At 38.2% G+C, this 16,905-nt stretch overlaps 1 protein-coding gene and 1 pseudogene across 6 annotated transcripts in view; both read right to left on the bottom strand.

Annotated features, from left to right (window-relative positions):
- Positions 1–16,905, bottom strand: part of GPHN (gephyrin) — a 570,865-nt gene that overhangs the window by 81,776 nt on the left and 472,184 nt on the right. For 3 of the 6 annotated variants that reach the window (XM_064292607.1, XM_064292609.1, XM_064292611.1), the window contains 4 exons: positions 16,440–16,495; positions 11,627–11,761; positions 10,050–10,108; positions 8,876–9,029 (listed from right to left, as the gene is read on the bottom strand). In XM_064292607.1, the coding sequence (XP_064148677.1) occupies positions 8,876–9,029; positions 10,050–10,108; positions 11,627–11,761; positions 16,440–16,495 (404 nt within the window). The remainder of the gene's footprint in view (positions 1–8,875; positions 9,030–10,049; positions 10,109–11,626; positions 11,762–16,439; positions 16,496–16,905) is intronic. The other 3 variants (XM_064292612.1, XM_064292608.1, XM_064292610.1) reach the window with 1 other exon arrangement.
- LOC104845776 (multiple inositol polyphosphate phosphatase 1-like) lies at positions 3,742–8,866 on the bottom strand (annotated as a pseudogene).

Below are 16,905 nucleotides of genomic sequence, written 5' to 3'. Positions count from 1 at the left end.
GGGATCAAAAGACGCATCGTGTTGGGTAAATCTGCTGCAAAGGACCTCTTTAAAGTGTTGAAGAGCTAAGATGTCATCTTGAAGACTAAGGTGCACCTGATTCAAGCCATGGTATTTTTAATTGCATCATATGCATGTGAAAGCTGGACAATGAATAAGGAAGATCGAAGAAGAACTGACGCCTTTGAATTGTGGTGTTGGCGAAGAATATTGAATATACGATGGACTGCTAGAAGAACGAATAAAGCCGTCTTGGAAGAAGTACAACCAGAATGCTCCTCAGAAGCAAGGATGGCAAGACTACATCTCACATACTTTGGACATGTTATCAGGACGGATCAGTTCCTCGAGAAGGACATCATGCTTGGCAGAGTACAGGGTCAGCAGAAAAGAGGAAGACTCTCAACAAGGTGGATTGACACAGTGGCTGCAACAATGGGCTCAAGCATAACAACGATTGTAAGGATGGTGCAGGACCGGGCAGTGTTTTGTTCTGTTGTGCATAGGGTCGCTATGAGTTGGAACCGACTCGACGGACCTAACAACAAGAACAGACAATGCATTCCCTTTCCTGAGGGTACCCAGTGCCGTCGAGTCAATTCCAACTCATAGCGACCGTATAGAAAAGAGTAGAACTGCTCCATTGGCTTTCCAAGGAGTGCCTGGTGGATTCGAACTGCTGACTCTTTGGTTTGCAGCTGTAGCACTTAACCACTACGCCACCAGGGTTTCTAACGTGAGGGTAAAGATTAGTAAAACCCTTTCTCTAAGGAACAACTTGACCTTGGGTTAATTTTCTAGCTCCATTCCCCTAGAAATCTGACAAAGACAAAATGTCAGCTTGTTACCAGGCAACATTTATGATAGTAAAAATTATCCCTGGTTGGTAACTTGCAGATGGACAGTGAGGAACTATAAATAGCTAGTAGGAGCGACAGCTTTGGGCTCCCATGAGTACGGTGACACTTGTAACTGACATTTCCCTAGTGGGGACCGTGAAAGTTGTCTAAAATTGTTATAACAATAGAACAATAAACCTATAACAAAAGAAGAGACTGAAAAGGTAATTTAAAAACTCCCAACAAAAAAAAGCCCTGGCCCAGACATCTTCACTGGAGAACTCTACCAAACTTTCAGAGAAGAGTTAACACCACTACTACTAAAGGTATTTCAGAGCATAGAAAAGGATGGAATACTCCCAAACTCATTCTTTGAAGCCAGCATAACCCTGGTACCAAAATCTGCTAAAGACACCACAAAAAAAGAAAATTACAGACCAATATCCCTCATGAACTTAAACGCAAAAATCCTCAACAAAACTCTAGCCAATAGAATCCAACAACATATCAAAAAAATAATTCACCATGACCAAGTAGGATTCATACCAGGTATGCAGGGATGGTTTAACATTAGAGAAACAATCAATATAATCCATCACACAAATAAAACAAATGTCAAGAACCACATGATTTTGTCGATTGATGCAGAAAAGGCATTTGACAAAGTCTAACATCCATTCATGATAAAAACTCTCAGCAAAACAGGAATAGAAGGTAAATTCCTCAACATAAGAAAGAGTATTTATACAAAGCCAACAGCCAACATCATCCTAAATGGACAGAGTCTGAAAGCATTTCCCTTGAGAACTGGAACCATACAAGGATTCCCTTTACCACCACTCTTATTGAACATTGTGCTAGAGGTCCTAACCAGACCACTTAGGCTAGAAAAAGAAATAAAGGGCATCCAGATTGGTACGGAAGAAGTAAAAGTATCTCTGTTTGCAGATGATATGATCTTATACACAGAAAACCCTAAAAAATCCATACAAAAACTACTGAAACTAATAAAAAAGTTCAGCAAATCATCAGGATACAAGATAAACATACAAAAATTAGTTGGATTCCTCTACACTAACAAAGAGAACGTCAAAGAGAAAATCACCAAATCAATACCATTTACAAGAGCCTCCAAGAAGATAAAGCACTTAGGAATAAATCTAACCAGAGATGTAAAAGACCTATACAAAGAAAACTACAGGACACTACTGCAAGAAACCGAAAGAGACCTACATAAGTGAAAAATATACCTTCCTCATGGATAGGAAGACTCAACATTGTGAAAATGGGTATTGTACCCAAAGCGATCTACTGATACAATACAATTCTGATCCAAATTCCAATGGCATTTTTTAATGAGATGGAGAAACAAATCACCAACTTCATATGGAAAGGGAAGAGGCCCGGGTAAGTAAAGCATTACTGAAAAAGAAGAACAAAGTAGGATGCCTCACACTACCTGATTTCAGAACCTATTATACTGCCACACTAGCTAAAACATCCTGGTACTGGTACAACAACAGGTACGCAGACGAATGGAATAGAATTGAGAATCCAGACATAAAGTCATCCACCTATAAGCAGCTGATATTTGACAAAGGCTCAAAGTTCGTTGAACGGGGAAAAGATAGTCTCTTTAACAAGTAGTACTGGCATAACTGGATAAAAGCATAACTGGATAGCCATCTGCAAAAAAATGAAACAAGACCCATACCTCACACCATGCACAAAAACTAACTCAAAATGGACCAAAGACTAAAAAAAAAAAATATAAAGTCTAAAACAATAAAGATCATGGAAAAAAAAAAAACAGGGACAACACTAGGAGCCTTAATACATGGCATAAACAGTATATGAAACATTACTAACAAAGCACAAACACCAGAAGAGAAACTAGGTAACTGGGAACTCTTAAAAATCAAACACTTACGCTTATCCAAAGACTTCACCAAAACAGTTAAAAGACAACCTATAGACCAGGAAAAAATTTTTGGCTACAACAAATCCAATCAGCGTCTAATCTCTAAAATCTACATGATACTGTAAAACTTCAACAATAAAAAACAAATAACCCAATTAAAAAATAGGCAAAGGGTATGAACAGGCACTTCACCAAAGAAGACATTCAGGTGGTCTACAGATACATGAGGAAATGCTCACGATCATTAGCCATTAAAGAAATACAAATCAAAACTACAGTGAGATACCATCTTACCCCAACAAGGCTGGCATTAATCCAAAAAACACAAAATAATACACGCTGGAGAGGTTGTAGAGAGGCTGAAACACTTATACACTGCTGGTGGGCATGTAAAATGGTACAACAACTTTGGAAATCGATTTGGTCCTTCCTTAAAAAGCTAGAAATAGAACTACCATACAATCCAGGAATCCTACTCCTTGGAATATATCCTAGAGAAACAAGAGGCTTCACACCAATGGATATATGCACACCCATGTTTATTGCAGCACTGTTTACAATAGCAAAAAGATGGAAACAACCAAGGCGCTCATCAACAGATGAGTGGATAAACAAACTATGGTATATTCACACAATGGAATACTATGCAATGACAAAGACCAACAATGAATTCGTGAAACATAACATGGAGGAATCTGGAAGGCATTATGCTGAGTGAAATTAGTCAGCTGCAAAAGGACAAATATTGTATCAGACCACTATTATAAGAACTGAAGAAAAGGTTTAAACGCAGAAGAAAACATTCTTTAATGGTTACGAGGATAAAGAGGGAGGGAGAGGGGTATTTGCTAATTAGATGGTAGATAAGAATTATTTTAGGTGAAAGGAAGGACAACACACAATACAGGGGTAATCAGCACAACTGGAATAAACTAAAAGCTAAGAAGTTTCCTGAATACAACCAAACACTTCAAGGGACAGAGTAGTGGGCGGGGGGGGGCTGTCTGGGGACAGTGATTTCTAGGGACATCTAGGTCAACTGGCACAACAAAGTGTATTAAGAAAGCATTCTGTATCCCACTTTGGTGAGTGGTATCTGGGGTCTTAAAGCTAGCAAGCGGCCATCTAAGATGCATCAGTTGGTCTCAACCAACCAGGAGCAAAGGAGAATGAGGAACACCAAAGACACGAGGAAAATATGTGCCCAAATGACAGAAAGGGCCACATAAGCCAGAGATTCTATCAGCCTGACACTAGAAGAACTAGATGGTACCCGGCTACCACCAATGGCTGCCGTGATAGGGAATACAACAGAGAATCCCTGAGAGAGCAGGAGAAAAGTGGGATCTCAAATTCTAGTAAAAAGACCAGACTTAATAGTCTGACAGAGATGGGCGGGACCCCAGAGGTCATGGCCTCTGGACTCTCTGTTAGCCCAAAACTAAAACCATTCCTGAAGGCAACTCTTCAGACAAAGATGACACTGGACTATAAGATATAAAATGATACTGGTGAGAAGTGTGCTTCTTAGCTCAGGTAGACACATGAGACTATGTGGGTAGCTCCTGTCTGGAGGCAAGATGAGAAGGCAGAGGGGGACAAGACCTGGTTGAATGGACACGGGAAATACAGGGTAGAGAGGAGGAATGTGCTGTCACATTGCAGGGAGAGCAACTTGGGTTACATAACAATGTGTGTATAAGTTTTTGTATGAGAAACTGACTTGAATTGTAAATTTTCAGTTAAAGCGCAATAAAAAAGAATATAAGAAAAAAAAGATTGTTATAAGAAATATTTATTTGTACTTAGGACATGGAACTTCTAAGCCATGGCAGCTCCCACACCTTTCTATTATAATTCTTGTTTCCTTGCACCTGAACTGTCAGCTGAAAAACAAAGAGAGTAACTCCAAGATGGCTCAGTGGCAAGGAAAAGTAACAGGGTAAGAACAGAGATGGTACATGATGGAATCTAAGGAAGACTGTGGAGTCCTAGTTCCTTACCCCCATAGATCTGGTTATCCTTGAAGAGGTTTTGCCTGATTCTGTATGGCTTCATTCTCCCACTTGCTCTGGGCTGCTGCACTTAAACCAGTTTTTTCCTTCAGTCACAAAAATTTTATTTATTATTATAGTAAATACTTTCCTGGCATTTGACATAATTCAGAACTATTTTTTGAAACAAGTTCAAATCTGTGAGGTTAAACCAGCTGAAATATAGTCTTTTTTTTTTTAAAAAAGAGAAACAAATCCATATAATAACTGGTTACCATCGTTGAGTGGATTCCAACTCATAGCAACCCTATAGGACAGAAAGAACTGCCCCATTGAGTTTCTAAGGAGCACCCGGTGGATTTGAACTACTGACCTGGTCAGCAGCTGTAGCACTTAACCACTACACCACCAGGGTTTCCTTTCATATAATAGCAAAATATAAAAATAGAAGCCAAGTGACAGAATGAAAAAGAAAGCTAAGTAATGGATTTAAGAAACTTTTGTTTCTATTCCTGACTTGTTGCTAATGGTCCTCTTTATCCTTCCTTTGTTACATATGTAAAACAGGTATGATAATAACTTAACAGTAGCCTTGCAAGTAAGGAGGAGTTTAAAAGGAATTATTAAAAAAGTATACAAATACTTATATAAATACTTTTGTCTTGCTTCAGTGAAGGTATCCTTGTAAATCAGGTTCTAGTTATTTCTTACTATTGTTTCAAACTCTCAACTAGAAAGATGTCAGTTGTTTTCCAAAGTGATAATCCCAGTTTATCACAATATTTTTAATTAAGAAAGACAATTACTATTAGAGCTGTCCTTTTTGAGGAGAAAAAGAGATAACTGTAGCACAATTGGTAAAGGTCCCAGGCTTAAACATTCACATCCAGACCAAAAAGAAACTCAACCTTTTTCTGTGAAAAGACGGAAATACCCAACCAAGTAATGTGAAAGCTTTCTGTACTCAAGGAATTGCCCGGCTATTCCAAGCATGTAATCACTCCCTACAGATTCCTGATGAATTAAAAATGTTCTCTAGTTACTCATAGCTCATCAGGTGTGCTGTTCACCTTTGGTAATTCACATTCGTCACTGGCACAACTCTGAGGGATGTCCTCGTAACGGTTCTTCAGATCCTCATACAAAGAAACAGTTTCTTGTGACTGAGCAAAGGGTAACAACTTTTCATTCAATAACATCTGCATTTGGAATTCTTCCTTAGGAGTCTTAGCATTTTCACAATGGTAAAGCAGAAATACCAGGTTCGAGGCATAGGGTACAATATGACTACTTCGGAACTTCCACAGCGTTTGTTCCTTGTAACTGTAAGCAGTTAGGGGCTCCTTGTATAGGGTCGCTGTGAGTCGGAATCGACTCGATGGCACTGGGTTTGGCTTGGTTTTGGTTTGTCTTTGAAGTAGCCCATGAGTGAAAGCAGTGGAAGGGTCTCTGCATGACCAAACTGCAGGATGACTGGAAAAGAAATTTGGTGAGACCTTTGTTTCTATTCAACTGCTTTGTCCAAGTGCTAAAGGATATCCTCAAACAGGATGCAGCTGGGCCAGCTATTAATAGTACAGCCATATCCTCTTTTCCAATATTGTTTCAGATCATTTAAATACTCTAATATCTTTGCATCGTCTATGTCAAAAACATCACACCAAGGAGGCTTAATGCCTTTAATTGGCAGGTCAAACGAACAGGTGGAAAAAGCTACCTGGATTAAATCTGTATATAAATCCTTTACTGGCACTTGTAAATTAGCTGCAACTTTTTGTTTTTTAAATGTCCTCCATTTCTGGTCTGGTTTTGAAGGCTTCTACATGGTAAAGACCTGTAGCATTCCTTTCCACTTCAGTGAAACACTTCTTACAATGATCAAAACCTCATTAGTTTATCATTAATCCCTGGAAGTCCACACTCCATGTCTGCGACGTCGGGCGGTGGAAGGCCTGGTTGTAGTGCTGCCACAGTTCCTGCAGAGAGGCTCTGCCGCTGTCCACGCATTGGTGCTTGGAGCTGGTCACAGCCACAGGCGGCCGAAATCCTCTGGGACAAGAGGTCGGGGAAGAGCGAGGCCAGGCGCGGTGCCAGCTGTGGCATGTCCTGCTGCCCCTTCTCCACCAGCTGTCCGTCCCTTCAATTCGTACCACAGCTGCCTGTTGGCCAACGCAGCGCCCCTGTTCCGGCCGCCGGTAGCGCTGGCCCTGTCACCTGCCGGTCCGTGGGCCTGCAGCAGCCTGTGACACTGCCGCAGCCTATGGATCTGCTTGGCCGTGAGGTAGAGGGTGCCCTTGCGGAGGACCACAACCAGCTGCACTGGTGTACAGGTCCCTTCCAGCAGCTGTGTCCCTCCGGGGTGCCTTGGGGTTCGGAAGAAGCCCAGGGTTAACGTTCTCGGAGAGTCTTGGTGCCGAAGTAGGGGTGAGTAAGTACCGAGGCCATGGGGTCCCCCGACTTCAGGAGGGAGCAGCGCGCAGCCAGGGTCGCAGTGGACACTGCAGGGACCCTGAGGAGGCGACGGGGCTGCGGAGCATCATGTGGTGGTTTTTTTTTAATGTTTCTAAATTTCATGATTTCTGGTTCCCTACAGCTTGACATTCCTCCCCTACTCCCACCCAAAGTTAGCTGTTGTTCTAGCCCTGTATGACAATATAGTTTACCTTAACCCAACAAATGTTTATCAGGTACCTCTATGCCATGCATTATACTGGAAAAAAAAAATACTGGAGACAGGATAAAAGACAAAGCACAATGTCTCTCCTCAAGGCTTGAGATCCTCAAGAACATACCCAGAAAACAACAGTCCAGTATCACAAAAGTATTAGAGAGAACATAAGCAATATAGTTTAAACAAAGTCTCCCGCTAACTAGGTAGGATGCAAAGTTTTGCTCATTCTATTTAGCTTTCCCAAACCACCCGTGAACTCAGGTGCACAAAGCAAATAAGAACGGTTCATTGAGTCAATGAGTTTATCAGAAATTTCTTTCCGACGTTAAGCATAGTGTCAGTTGGTCCTAGGGATATTAAAATCATGACCATGTGGATCAAATAGAAAACAATGTTTGTTTTGGGTCAGTCAGTAGTTTTAGGAAATGACAGGTGCACCTATACTGGGTAATACGGAAATCTAGAATGTTGCTCTTTCTCTCTACTAGCAAAACAAAATATTCTGTTCTATCCTTTTTTTTTTTTTGGTCCAAGCCAAATAAGCAATAAAATTCACAGAGACCTTTGAAAATTTCCATTTCCCAAACTTCAAAAATTAAAACCAACATTAATGAAGGACTCATTTTCTGAATAAAGTTAGAGATTAAGAAAATAAAGTTCTGTTAATTGCCTTTTTAACAGTAAGATCCAAATGAATAATTTTTAAAAATCTTGACGGTTTCTGGTTCTGATAAAAGGTTTTGAATTTCCAGCAGATTCACTTTTCAACATTCCCAGTTTGACCTCAGAGCCTCCGACTGAAGTTTTGTACAACTTAAGCAAAACAGGGAACAGGAAGATTTTTGAGAGTCCTTAGAAAAAGACAACTTAATTCGCCTCCTAAATCAGGCCTGAAATGACATTTGACGTATTCTGAAGAGCATGCCACTAAAGACGTTGTTTTTAGAGAAAAATTCTGATGATCAAGTCGCTCCTGATGATTAAAAATCAAATGGAATTTTAGCAAGAAGAAGGGCTAGCCATGGTGTCCTGATTCACTAAATTTCTCACACAGAAGTGGCCCATCATCTCAGGCAGCAGGGTGGGCACAATGCATTGTCCTAACACACTAAATACTTGAGTTTGCACAGTTAAATATCTATAGCTAGCAGATAACTGTTTTTTGTTTATGTGTTCTGAGAGTATGGAGAGGCCGTTGGTTATAATATTTCATTCTAATAAATGAAAGGGAACATTTCTTAGTATGTAATTTCTAGCTCTTCTTTCTCATCTTCTATACTTGAACTATCCCAAGACAAACCTTTTATTTCTCTGTTAAAGGTATATGGACCCATAGTAAGATCTATTATCCACAATGCTCTATTTATAACACAGAACAAATGTCAGAAATACTTTCATCTGAAAGCACCATCCTTCTCCCTCCCCTCCTTTTTTTTTTTTTTTTTTTTACCTCATTCCCTGTTGACATGACTGCAACCACTGGAAACTTATTAACTTCAACCTCTGTGACACCTACAGTTGCCAGAAGACCAATCTCTGAGGGGCCCATGTGGGTTCCTTTGGCTAACACGCATTCCCCTCTTTTAATGTCATGGCCGATGGGTCTGAAAGTCAAAGTAGAACCATAAGCAGTATGACTAGGAATAACATTTTCCCAAATGAGGGAGGGAAATTTTAGTGTCAGAAGAGAACACTCAAGGGGAGAAAAAGGTCAAGAGATGAGGCAGGAACAGGATAAAGAAATGAAGAGATTCTGAAAACTCTATGCTTTTTTGTGTTTAAAATTAAATTGCACAAATGAAGACAAAAATAGCATTTGTATTTATTACTGCTAAATACAAATACGTTATTCAGCATTTAAAATTATTTTACAAATTGCTTTGCAGCACATTACAGCTAAAAACACCAATTGCAAACTTTCTTTGATATAAGGCAAGAATTTGTATTAAAATGTCTAGTGGTATTAATGATAAAAAGTTGCTTAGCTCTGTGGCGCAAAGAATAATGCTAATGAGGTTACAGTTTTAGAGGTAATTTCCATTTGGACCACGTAGGTTGGTCTTGTTCTATGGGCAGAGAGGTATATTCATCTTAGTCTGTTGCCACAGGGATGGCAGAAGTGTAACTTTGTTACAAGGTGATATTAAACAAATTAGTACATTTTCCATTGTAAGAACAATAATATAAAGTAAATGCACTACTAATGGTAGGGTAGTAGATTCATTTTTGTATATAAGAGCAGCAGATTATTTCGTTATTATTGGTAATCAGTAGAGGATGGGCTACCAGCTAATAGTATAAATAGCCAATTCTGGGATTATGTGTATTAATACCAAATTCTGGATTATCTAGGGGTAGAGCTAACTGGATCATGCACAATCATGAATTTGCCTTCTTTACATGTTGCTTTTGCCTATTTCATTCACCTTAAGCATCTTCATTAAAAAGTGGGCAGGACAGACATAGGATGTAGAATTCAGAAAATTCATTTTGCTACTTGTTAAAAGCCCCGAAAGCTAACAGCTAATCAATACAGTTGTAGATTTAAAATAGTCATGCTCTCCTGAGTTCATGATTACGCAGAAACAAAAACTGGCTATACATTCTATATGTTATGAACTTACCTGATATCTTGGCCTGGTCGAGCCTGAACCAGAATTCGCACTTCAAGTTCCTCAGTGCCCTGTAATAAGAGTACATCACACAATTTCAAACAGAAATTATGATCGGTAGAATTTATCTACTCATATGCTTTTAGCATTAGATAGGCCCAGAATATACAAAAATATACAGAAACATGAAACCATTTGCTAAACCTTTGAAAATACTATGAATTTCTACTTCAGGTTCCTGAAAAATTAGAAGGTTTTGTGCCAAAAAATAAATATCTTCTTGTTCACATTTCTTTAATGCACCAATTCAAATATTGAACCTTGCTTTGTAAGCAGCATTCTGAAGGGGAAAAATGATATATATGTATGTGTGTGTGTGCACATACATATATGGCTACCCTAATGAATAAAGTGAATGGGCATGGAGATAACCTCTCTTCTATTCCCATGAATCATGGGTTTGACACTGTAACAAGGTTAGCAAATAGTTCTAGAAATTTCAGTGAAGGACTTACAGTTTGCCTGGTAGTAGATTTCTGTAAATTAATGGTGATCATCAATTTTACATTTATGGGCTGTGAATAATATTGTGACATTGGAACTGTGTCTTATCATCTGGCAGAGTCTGTGGATACATGTGTTCTGGAATTCAATGCTCTGATGGTTTCTGTAATGCCAATAAATCTGCTTGGACAATTTTAACAGCAGACAATGTGATCTGTATTCCAAGAGTTGAATTTTATATGCCCTACAAGTTGATTAAAAAGAAAATCCCCAGATCAAGAAAAATGGCTGTCTCTTAGGCACGGCTGAATTTCACTATATACCCAGCCCAAGAGAATATATACTTATTTTTAACATCAGGCTTTTAAATATAAGATAAATTTCTTCACAAAATAATTAAGAAAGCCTGTTATTAAAACCTCAGCTGAAACTATTCTACTTAGTACGTGGCTGAGACTCTGGTTTCAATAATTGCTACTAGTTTTAGCGAGATGAAGATCTGCTTAGATCCTAAAAAATCCCAGGGTCCTTTATTTTTAGGCAACAGAAGGGGAGCTGACATAAATTTAGTATCTCAAGGCTGGCACAGATCTTCCCTGAATTACAGAAAATCAGAGCTGAAAGGGTCATTTGGTTCAAATGCTTGGCTTAGTGTAATGTTCAAGAACTGGTCCAAGTGTTCCTTGTTAAACTCTTCTCTATTAAATTCTGAATTCATTATAACTACTTTCATGTTTTTAGCAGAACAAATTTCTCAGCTAGAAGGTATGTCAACAGGTAATACCTCTGCTCTTCTATCTTGAGATATTTTCATTTCTTATTTGCATGTGGAATTTCTTGGGTCAAACATGGTTTAAATTCTGCTATAATAAAGGCAACGATCATCAAAATAAAACAAACAAACAAACATACAAAGCCCCTCCTATTACAAAACGTTTTTCAAGCCTAAGGCCATTCCTTATTTATTGAAGACCCATTCACTATAATGTAAGGTTCCAACATAACAAAAAAGCTGGGTTCATCTCATAAACACACAGAAAACGAGCCTAATAATATACTGCCATAGGAACAATGGCGCATAGGACCTGGTAATGACGTACATCATCTGATTCCCTGATAAGTTCAGTATCTTCCACTTGTACTACTGCATCAGCACCGCAGGGGATTGGAGCACCTGTTGTAACCCGCATGACTTGTCCTGGCATTACTGTCTGAGTTGGCTGAAACACAAATATGTAAGAGAGTTGATTTACTTTGCTGCTGCAAAGGAAAAGTCTGCAGGAGATGTAACATTTTCAGAAAACAAACCATAAAAGGACAGTCTTAGAATCTTACTCATTTTGGGTCAATGTAATAAAAGCTACCCCAAAACAGGTGCATTTACATCAAACAGGCTTTAACTTGATTAAAACTGCCTTTATACGTTCTTTAAAGTAATGACAATTAGATGGCTTTTTTTGGCTCCCTATTTTCCTTTTGAAGAGCTGCCACTTGCGTTTGCCATTATTGTCTTTCACTCAAATAATGTGAATTTTCTCAACATATGTAAAGTGATTTGAGAATCTGTAATGAAAAAAATGCTAGGAAATATGATTTTAAAAATGACAATTGTGAAAAACCAACACCCTGGTGATTTACTGAACTTCAAATGTTTGAGAAATGCAATGCTTTATTAACTAAACTTTTTGGTTAAATAAAGGCAAACCAGAAAAATTAATCAATTTTTATTATTGCTCTTGAAAATCTTTTAAAGCATATTAGCTCACCTCTCAACTAATAATAAAAGTCTAGCAAATATAATTGAATCATTTATAAATGATTCCTGTATTTGTAATGATTTAGATTAAACATTATGTCCGAGATTCTCATTGTCTGAATTTTCATGTGGATGGTGTAGGAGGCTGAGGTAAATATGTTCTGACCACAGGACTTGTCCTACAAACTTCTCCAAGCATGAGGAAAAGTATATTTCTATAAGATCCATCTCATAGGTTTGATCGGGTCTCAAAGAGTCACTTGTCCTGGGCTACAATTTAGGTCACAGCTGAGGAAAGGAATGTGTCAAACTCCCCCTAAAGAAAACCCTGAGACCAAATTAATTCCCCAACTAAAAAACAAAAAAAAAAAAGGTATTTTTCAGATGTCTGCTTCATAAATATTTAAAATCTTAGGGAGTGGCTAAAGAAAAATACCCTACCTCTGGAAGTAAAATCAAAGTAAATCTGAAATTTTATTATTAGAAAAGCTTTAAAAAGCCTCTCTCCATAGTATTATTGCTGCAAATAATACCACCAATAGCTAATATTTATTGAACTTTCAGTCTATGCTAGGTACAGTTAAATACATTATATATATAAATACATTATATAAGCCCTATAAAGAAAGGGATTTGTTTTATTCTCTATTTGCCTCTCCAGATCATATCCCCTTTGTCTATTATGTCCTGTGCCCCAGAAGGCTGACCTCTATGGACTATTTCTACCAGGTTCCTGTCACTCCAGCTTCTGGCTAGATTTAGCCAATGGGAAAGGCCAATAGTGAGACTAAAGGGCAGGAGAAAAAACAGAGGTTTTATTGCCCTTGCTCTTTCCCTGTTGGGGTGCAGTTTGGCAATGGTGGTGTCATTTCTGCTACTGAGAGAACAACTGTTGGGCAGCCCTTTTCCATACCTATGAATCTTCCCATGTTCAGGTACCATCCTCTCCCTTGGCTCTTTCAGACCTACAGGTGGTAATGGTGTCTCACTGTTGCTAGCACCTGGGTGCACATTCCTTTGTTGGTTTCCTTAATCCCCTTATAGCTATGCCTTGCATTAATTTCTTTTTTATCACCGCTTATTGCTATATCATCCTGAAGTCTAGAAAAGGTCTGGCACAAAGTAGGCACTAAACAAATATTTCCAGAATGGCTAAATGTGCATTATCTCATTTAATTATCACAACAACTACATGCAGTAGGAGGTTCTATTATTAGGACCATTTTATAAGTCTGGAACCTAAAGCTTAAAGGGATTAACTAAGGTGCCCAAGATTAACCATTATTAAGCGGTAGCACTGGAACTTAAACTCAGGTATGTCTAACTCCAAAGACAAAGACTCAAGTATTATGCCATATCCTCCTTAATACATCAGCCATTTATGCAAATAATTTTATAATGCCATTTCTTGCAAAAGATTGGTACTGGGTCAACCAACTCTCCATACATAATACTTTTTTGTTTATAACTCCAGCTGTCCCTGTCCCCCCCGCCACCCCGTCACTGGAGAAGGAGATTCTTGAATCAGATCTGGCATTTAGCCACATACTTTACATCTCCTTATCCTGCTATTTGAACAAAAGACATTCCAGGCTTATTCAGAATTTGTTACATTGTAATGTAATTTTCCACCAAGATAATGAACAGGATTTAAAATGAAGAGTTTACGGCCATATGCATTTAAAATTTATTGTTTTACTTCCAATCCAAAATATCTCTTATCCTCTGAGGCTTCTCTTAATCCACTATATATGGCCATTTTGCAGTGCATTGATTTTTGATGAAATGCATTAAAGTTTTGATATGATATGTATATTTTTTAGTCCAGGTGCTAATGTCAAAACTATCTCCTGAGCCTGTAGAATGATGGTATTTAATATAGACCTAAAGAGCTCCTTCTTTTGCTGAAAGTGCCTTGTTGGCTAAGGTGAAAAGTGAATTGAAGGCAGTTGATTCTCAAGCTGTGATGTGTTAACCTAAAGCCCTTCCTCAATTTAGTTGGGTTCAATGTGCTATATTCTCTAAATTTACCTTTAAGTTTTACTATGGTTTGATCTGTAATTTTCTCTATTTCTTGGTTTAAACCATCTTTTAAGATGTTTTTGTGTGGCTATTAAATAAAAAAGCCTTGGCTCTTCTCCAAGGCCAGCAATTCTATACGGTGGGTGAAAGATTCTTACCAGCTTACACATATTAAACCCAATATTAAAGATATCATTGAATGTATGAACATATTTATATACTCACTCAGAGTAGACATATAAACTGCAACTGAATTGAATCAACTGAAAACCATACATTCTGGCAATACACCAAGTACTTCCTTTAGATTAAGATTAATAGTTATTCTTTGCTTTTTATCTTTATTGATATCCCTTATATGCTTTACATAGAGTGAAACAGTTCAAATCTTGACCGAGTTGGGTTTTTTGAGCTTTGTCTGATGATAGAGCTTTAGGTAAAATTTTCTAAGGAAGTGTCCAGTGTTAACCAATGGTACCAAACTATGAGGGACTTAAAAAAAACAAAAACCAAACCCAGTGCCGTCAAGTCGATTCCGAGGGACTTAAGGTCAAATATTTTAGTACACCAATAAACCATTCTGTAAATCACTACCTGAATGTTTGCAGTTTCACCCCAATGCTCAAGGGTATGTACTTTCAATAAGTGAACAATTTGGCTCTGGCAAGATCTTGGAGATTGCTGTAAAGTCTGTGTGGTACATCAGTTATAAATAAAGGACACTCCAGGTAATTTGAAGAAAAGTACCCTTTTCTTCTTTAGTTTTGATCTTTTTTTCCCATCAAACTTTTATAGGAATTTATAAGAAGTTTGCAACTTTTAAGTTTCACAACTCTTCTTGTGCTCCTAGTTCTCTAGTAGAGTTGGAGGGCTTAACTAATAGTAAATAAGGTTTAAGAAGTCCTCAAGGCCCTCAAGAATCTGCTAGTTAGTGCTATGTATACTAATCTCTGGCTACCACAAACTATTTGCAGTTTCCTAAGTACTCCATGGAGCCCTCGTGGTGCAGTGGTTAAGAACTCCGTTGCTAACCAAAAGGCCAGCAGTTGGAATCCACTGGCTGCTCCTCTACAGTTCTACTCTGATCTATAGGGTCGCTATGAGTCAGAATCGACTTGATGGCAACGGATTTTTAAGTGCTCCATGCAATTTTTAAAAACACCTCTGGGTCTTGTCTTACATCCTGAGCTCTGTCTGGAATGTTTCTTTCCCATTTCTGCTTTTACAAAATTGTCTTAGGCCCAGCTCTAATCTCATCTCCCTAACCACTCCAGGCTGAAATACTCAACCTCTCTTTTGTGCTTCACAGCACTTGACTGATACCACTAGTTAAACATCTAATATACTGTATTATATTTAGTTGTTTATATTCTGCCTCCACTACATGTAAATTCCTTAAGAATACTAATCGTATCTTAATCTACTTTATATTCCCAGAACCTAGCACAGTCCCTAGTCAGTTGAAGATCAGACAAGCACTCCCTGAATAACTCTATTTTGTGGCTTCCATGGAGCACAGCTCTACTCTGACACACAGGGAGTTGCCACGAGTCAGAATTGACCTGACAACAGCTGTTTTTTTCCTTTTTTCATAGTAATGGCCGGATGAAAATTATTCCTTGTGATAAATGAATTCAAAACGGTTTTCTTGAAGTATGATATGGTTTTCAGACCACTATTACTGGTAAGACAATGCCTATCTAATATGTTTTAGAGAGGTTAAAAAATCTGTCCTTCTAAATTTCCCTGTTTGCAACATAAATTGGGGAAAAGTCTGGGAAGACCATCTAGAAATTGTAGTTCTATACATAACATCAACGTTTATGCAAAAAGAAAGACTCGCCTAATCCTGGTGCTAGTATATATATGCTTGTGGGACATGTCTGTGAGACAGATCAGCAACATCATGACATATATCAATAGGAACAGATTCTTTAAATTAAGAAATGACAATTTCTTTAGTCCTTTCTCATGGGAGCCATCCTTTAATCTCTTTGATAATCTTCTGTCCAATTCCTTTCTAAATTTTCCGTTAACTGATAGGAGAAGTTTAGAAATAGATGGTGAAAGTCCATGAAGTCAAAATCTGATATTAAACCTAAAGGACCTATGAATCTCACCTGTTCACCAGCTTGGGATTCCCCAATGATGAAACGGTCTCCTGGGCCATCAGCAGCTGCGAGATGGAACAGAACCAAGAACAAACATCAGTATGGACCAGTGTCAAGGAACAAGGACTCAGTACTGGAATTCTAAAATTTGACTCGAATTATCTGATAAGGCTTCAGAAAAACGGAATACTTTTCTGGTCTCTTATATTACACAATGGTTTTGTTACTACTAGTTTGATCTCTGGTAATTACTGACAATTCATAACTACCAACAGAAATGATCTTAATTGGCCTTTTTTTGGTGTTACTGTAGATGGTCTTCCTGTCACTCCATAATTTCCACATTTGTGCATTTCTAATAGGAAGTTTGTTTAGCCTAACCTTCTAAATAAATACCACCTTATCCAAGTGTATGTATATGAGATGTATATGCCACTTTTAGGGTTTTTTTTTTTAAATTAAACTTTTAAAAAAT

Source organism: Loxodonta africana, chromosome 10 (genome assembly GCF_030014295.1).
Source record: "Loxodonta africana isolate mLoxAfr1 chromosome 10, mLoxAfr1.hap2, whole genome shotgun sequence".
Taxonomy (NCBI): Eukaryota; Metazoa; Chordata; class Mammalia; order Proboscidea; family Elephantidae; genus Loxodonta; species Loxodonta africana.
This window is presented reverse-complemented; position numbering and strand designations above follow the sequence as displayed.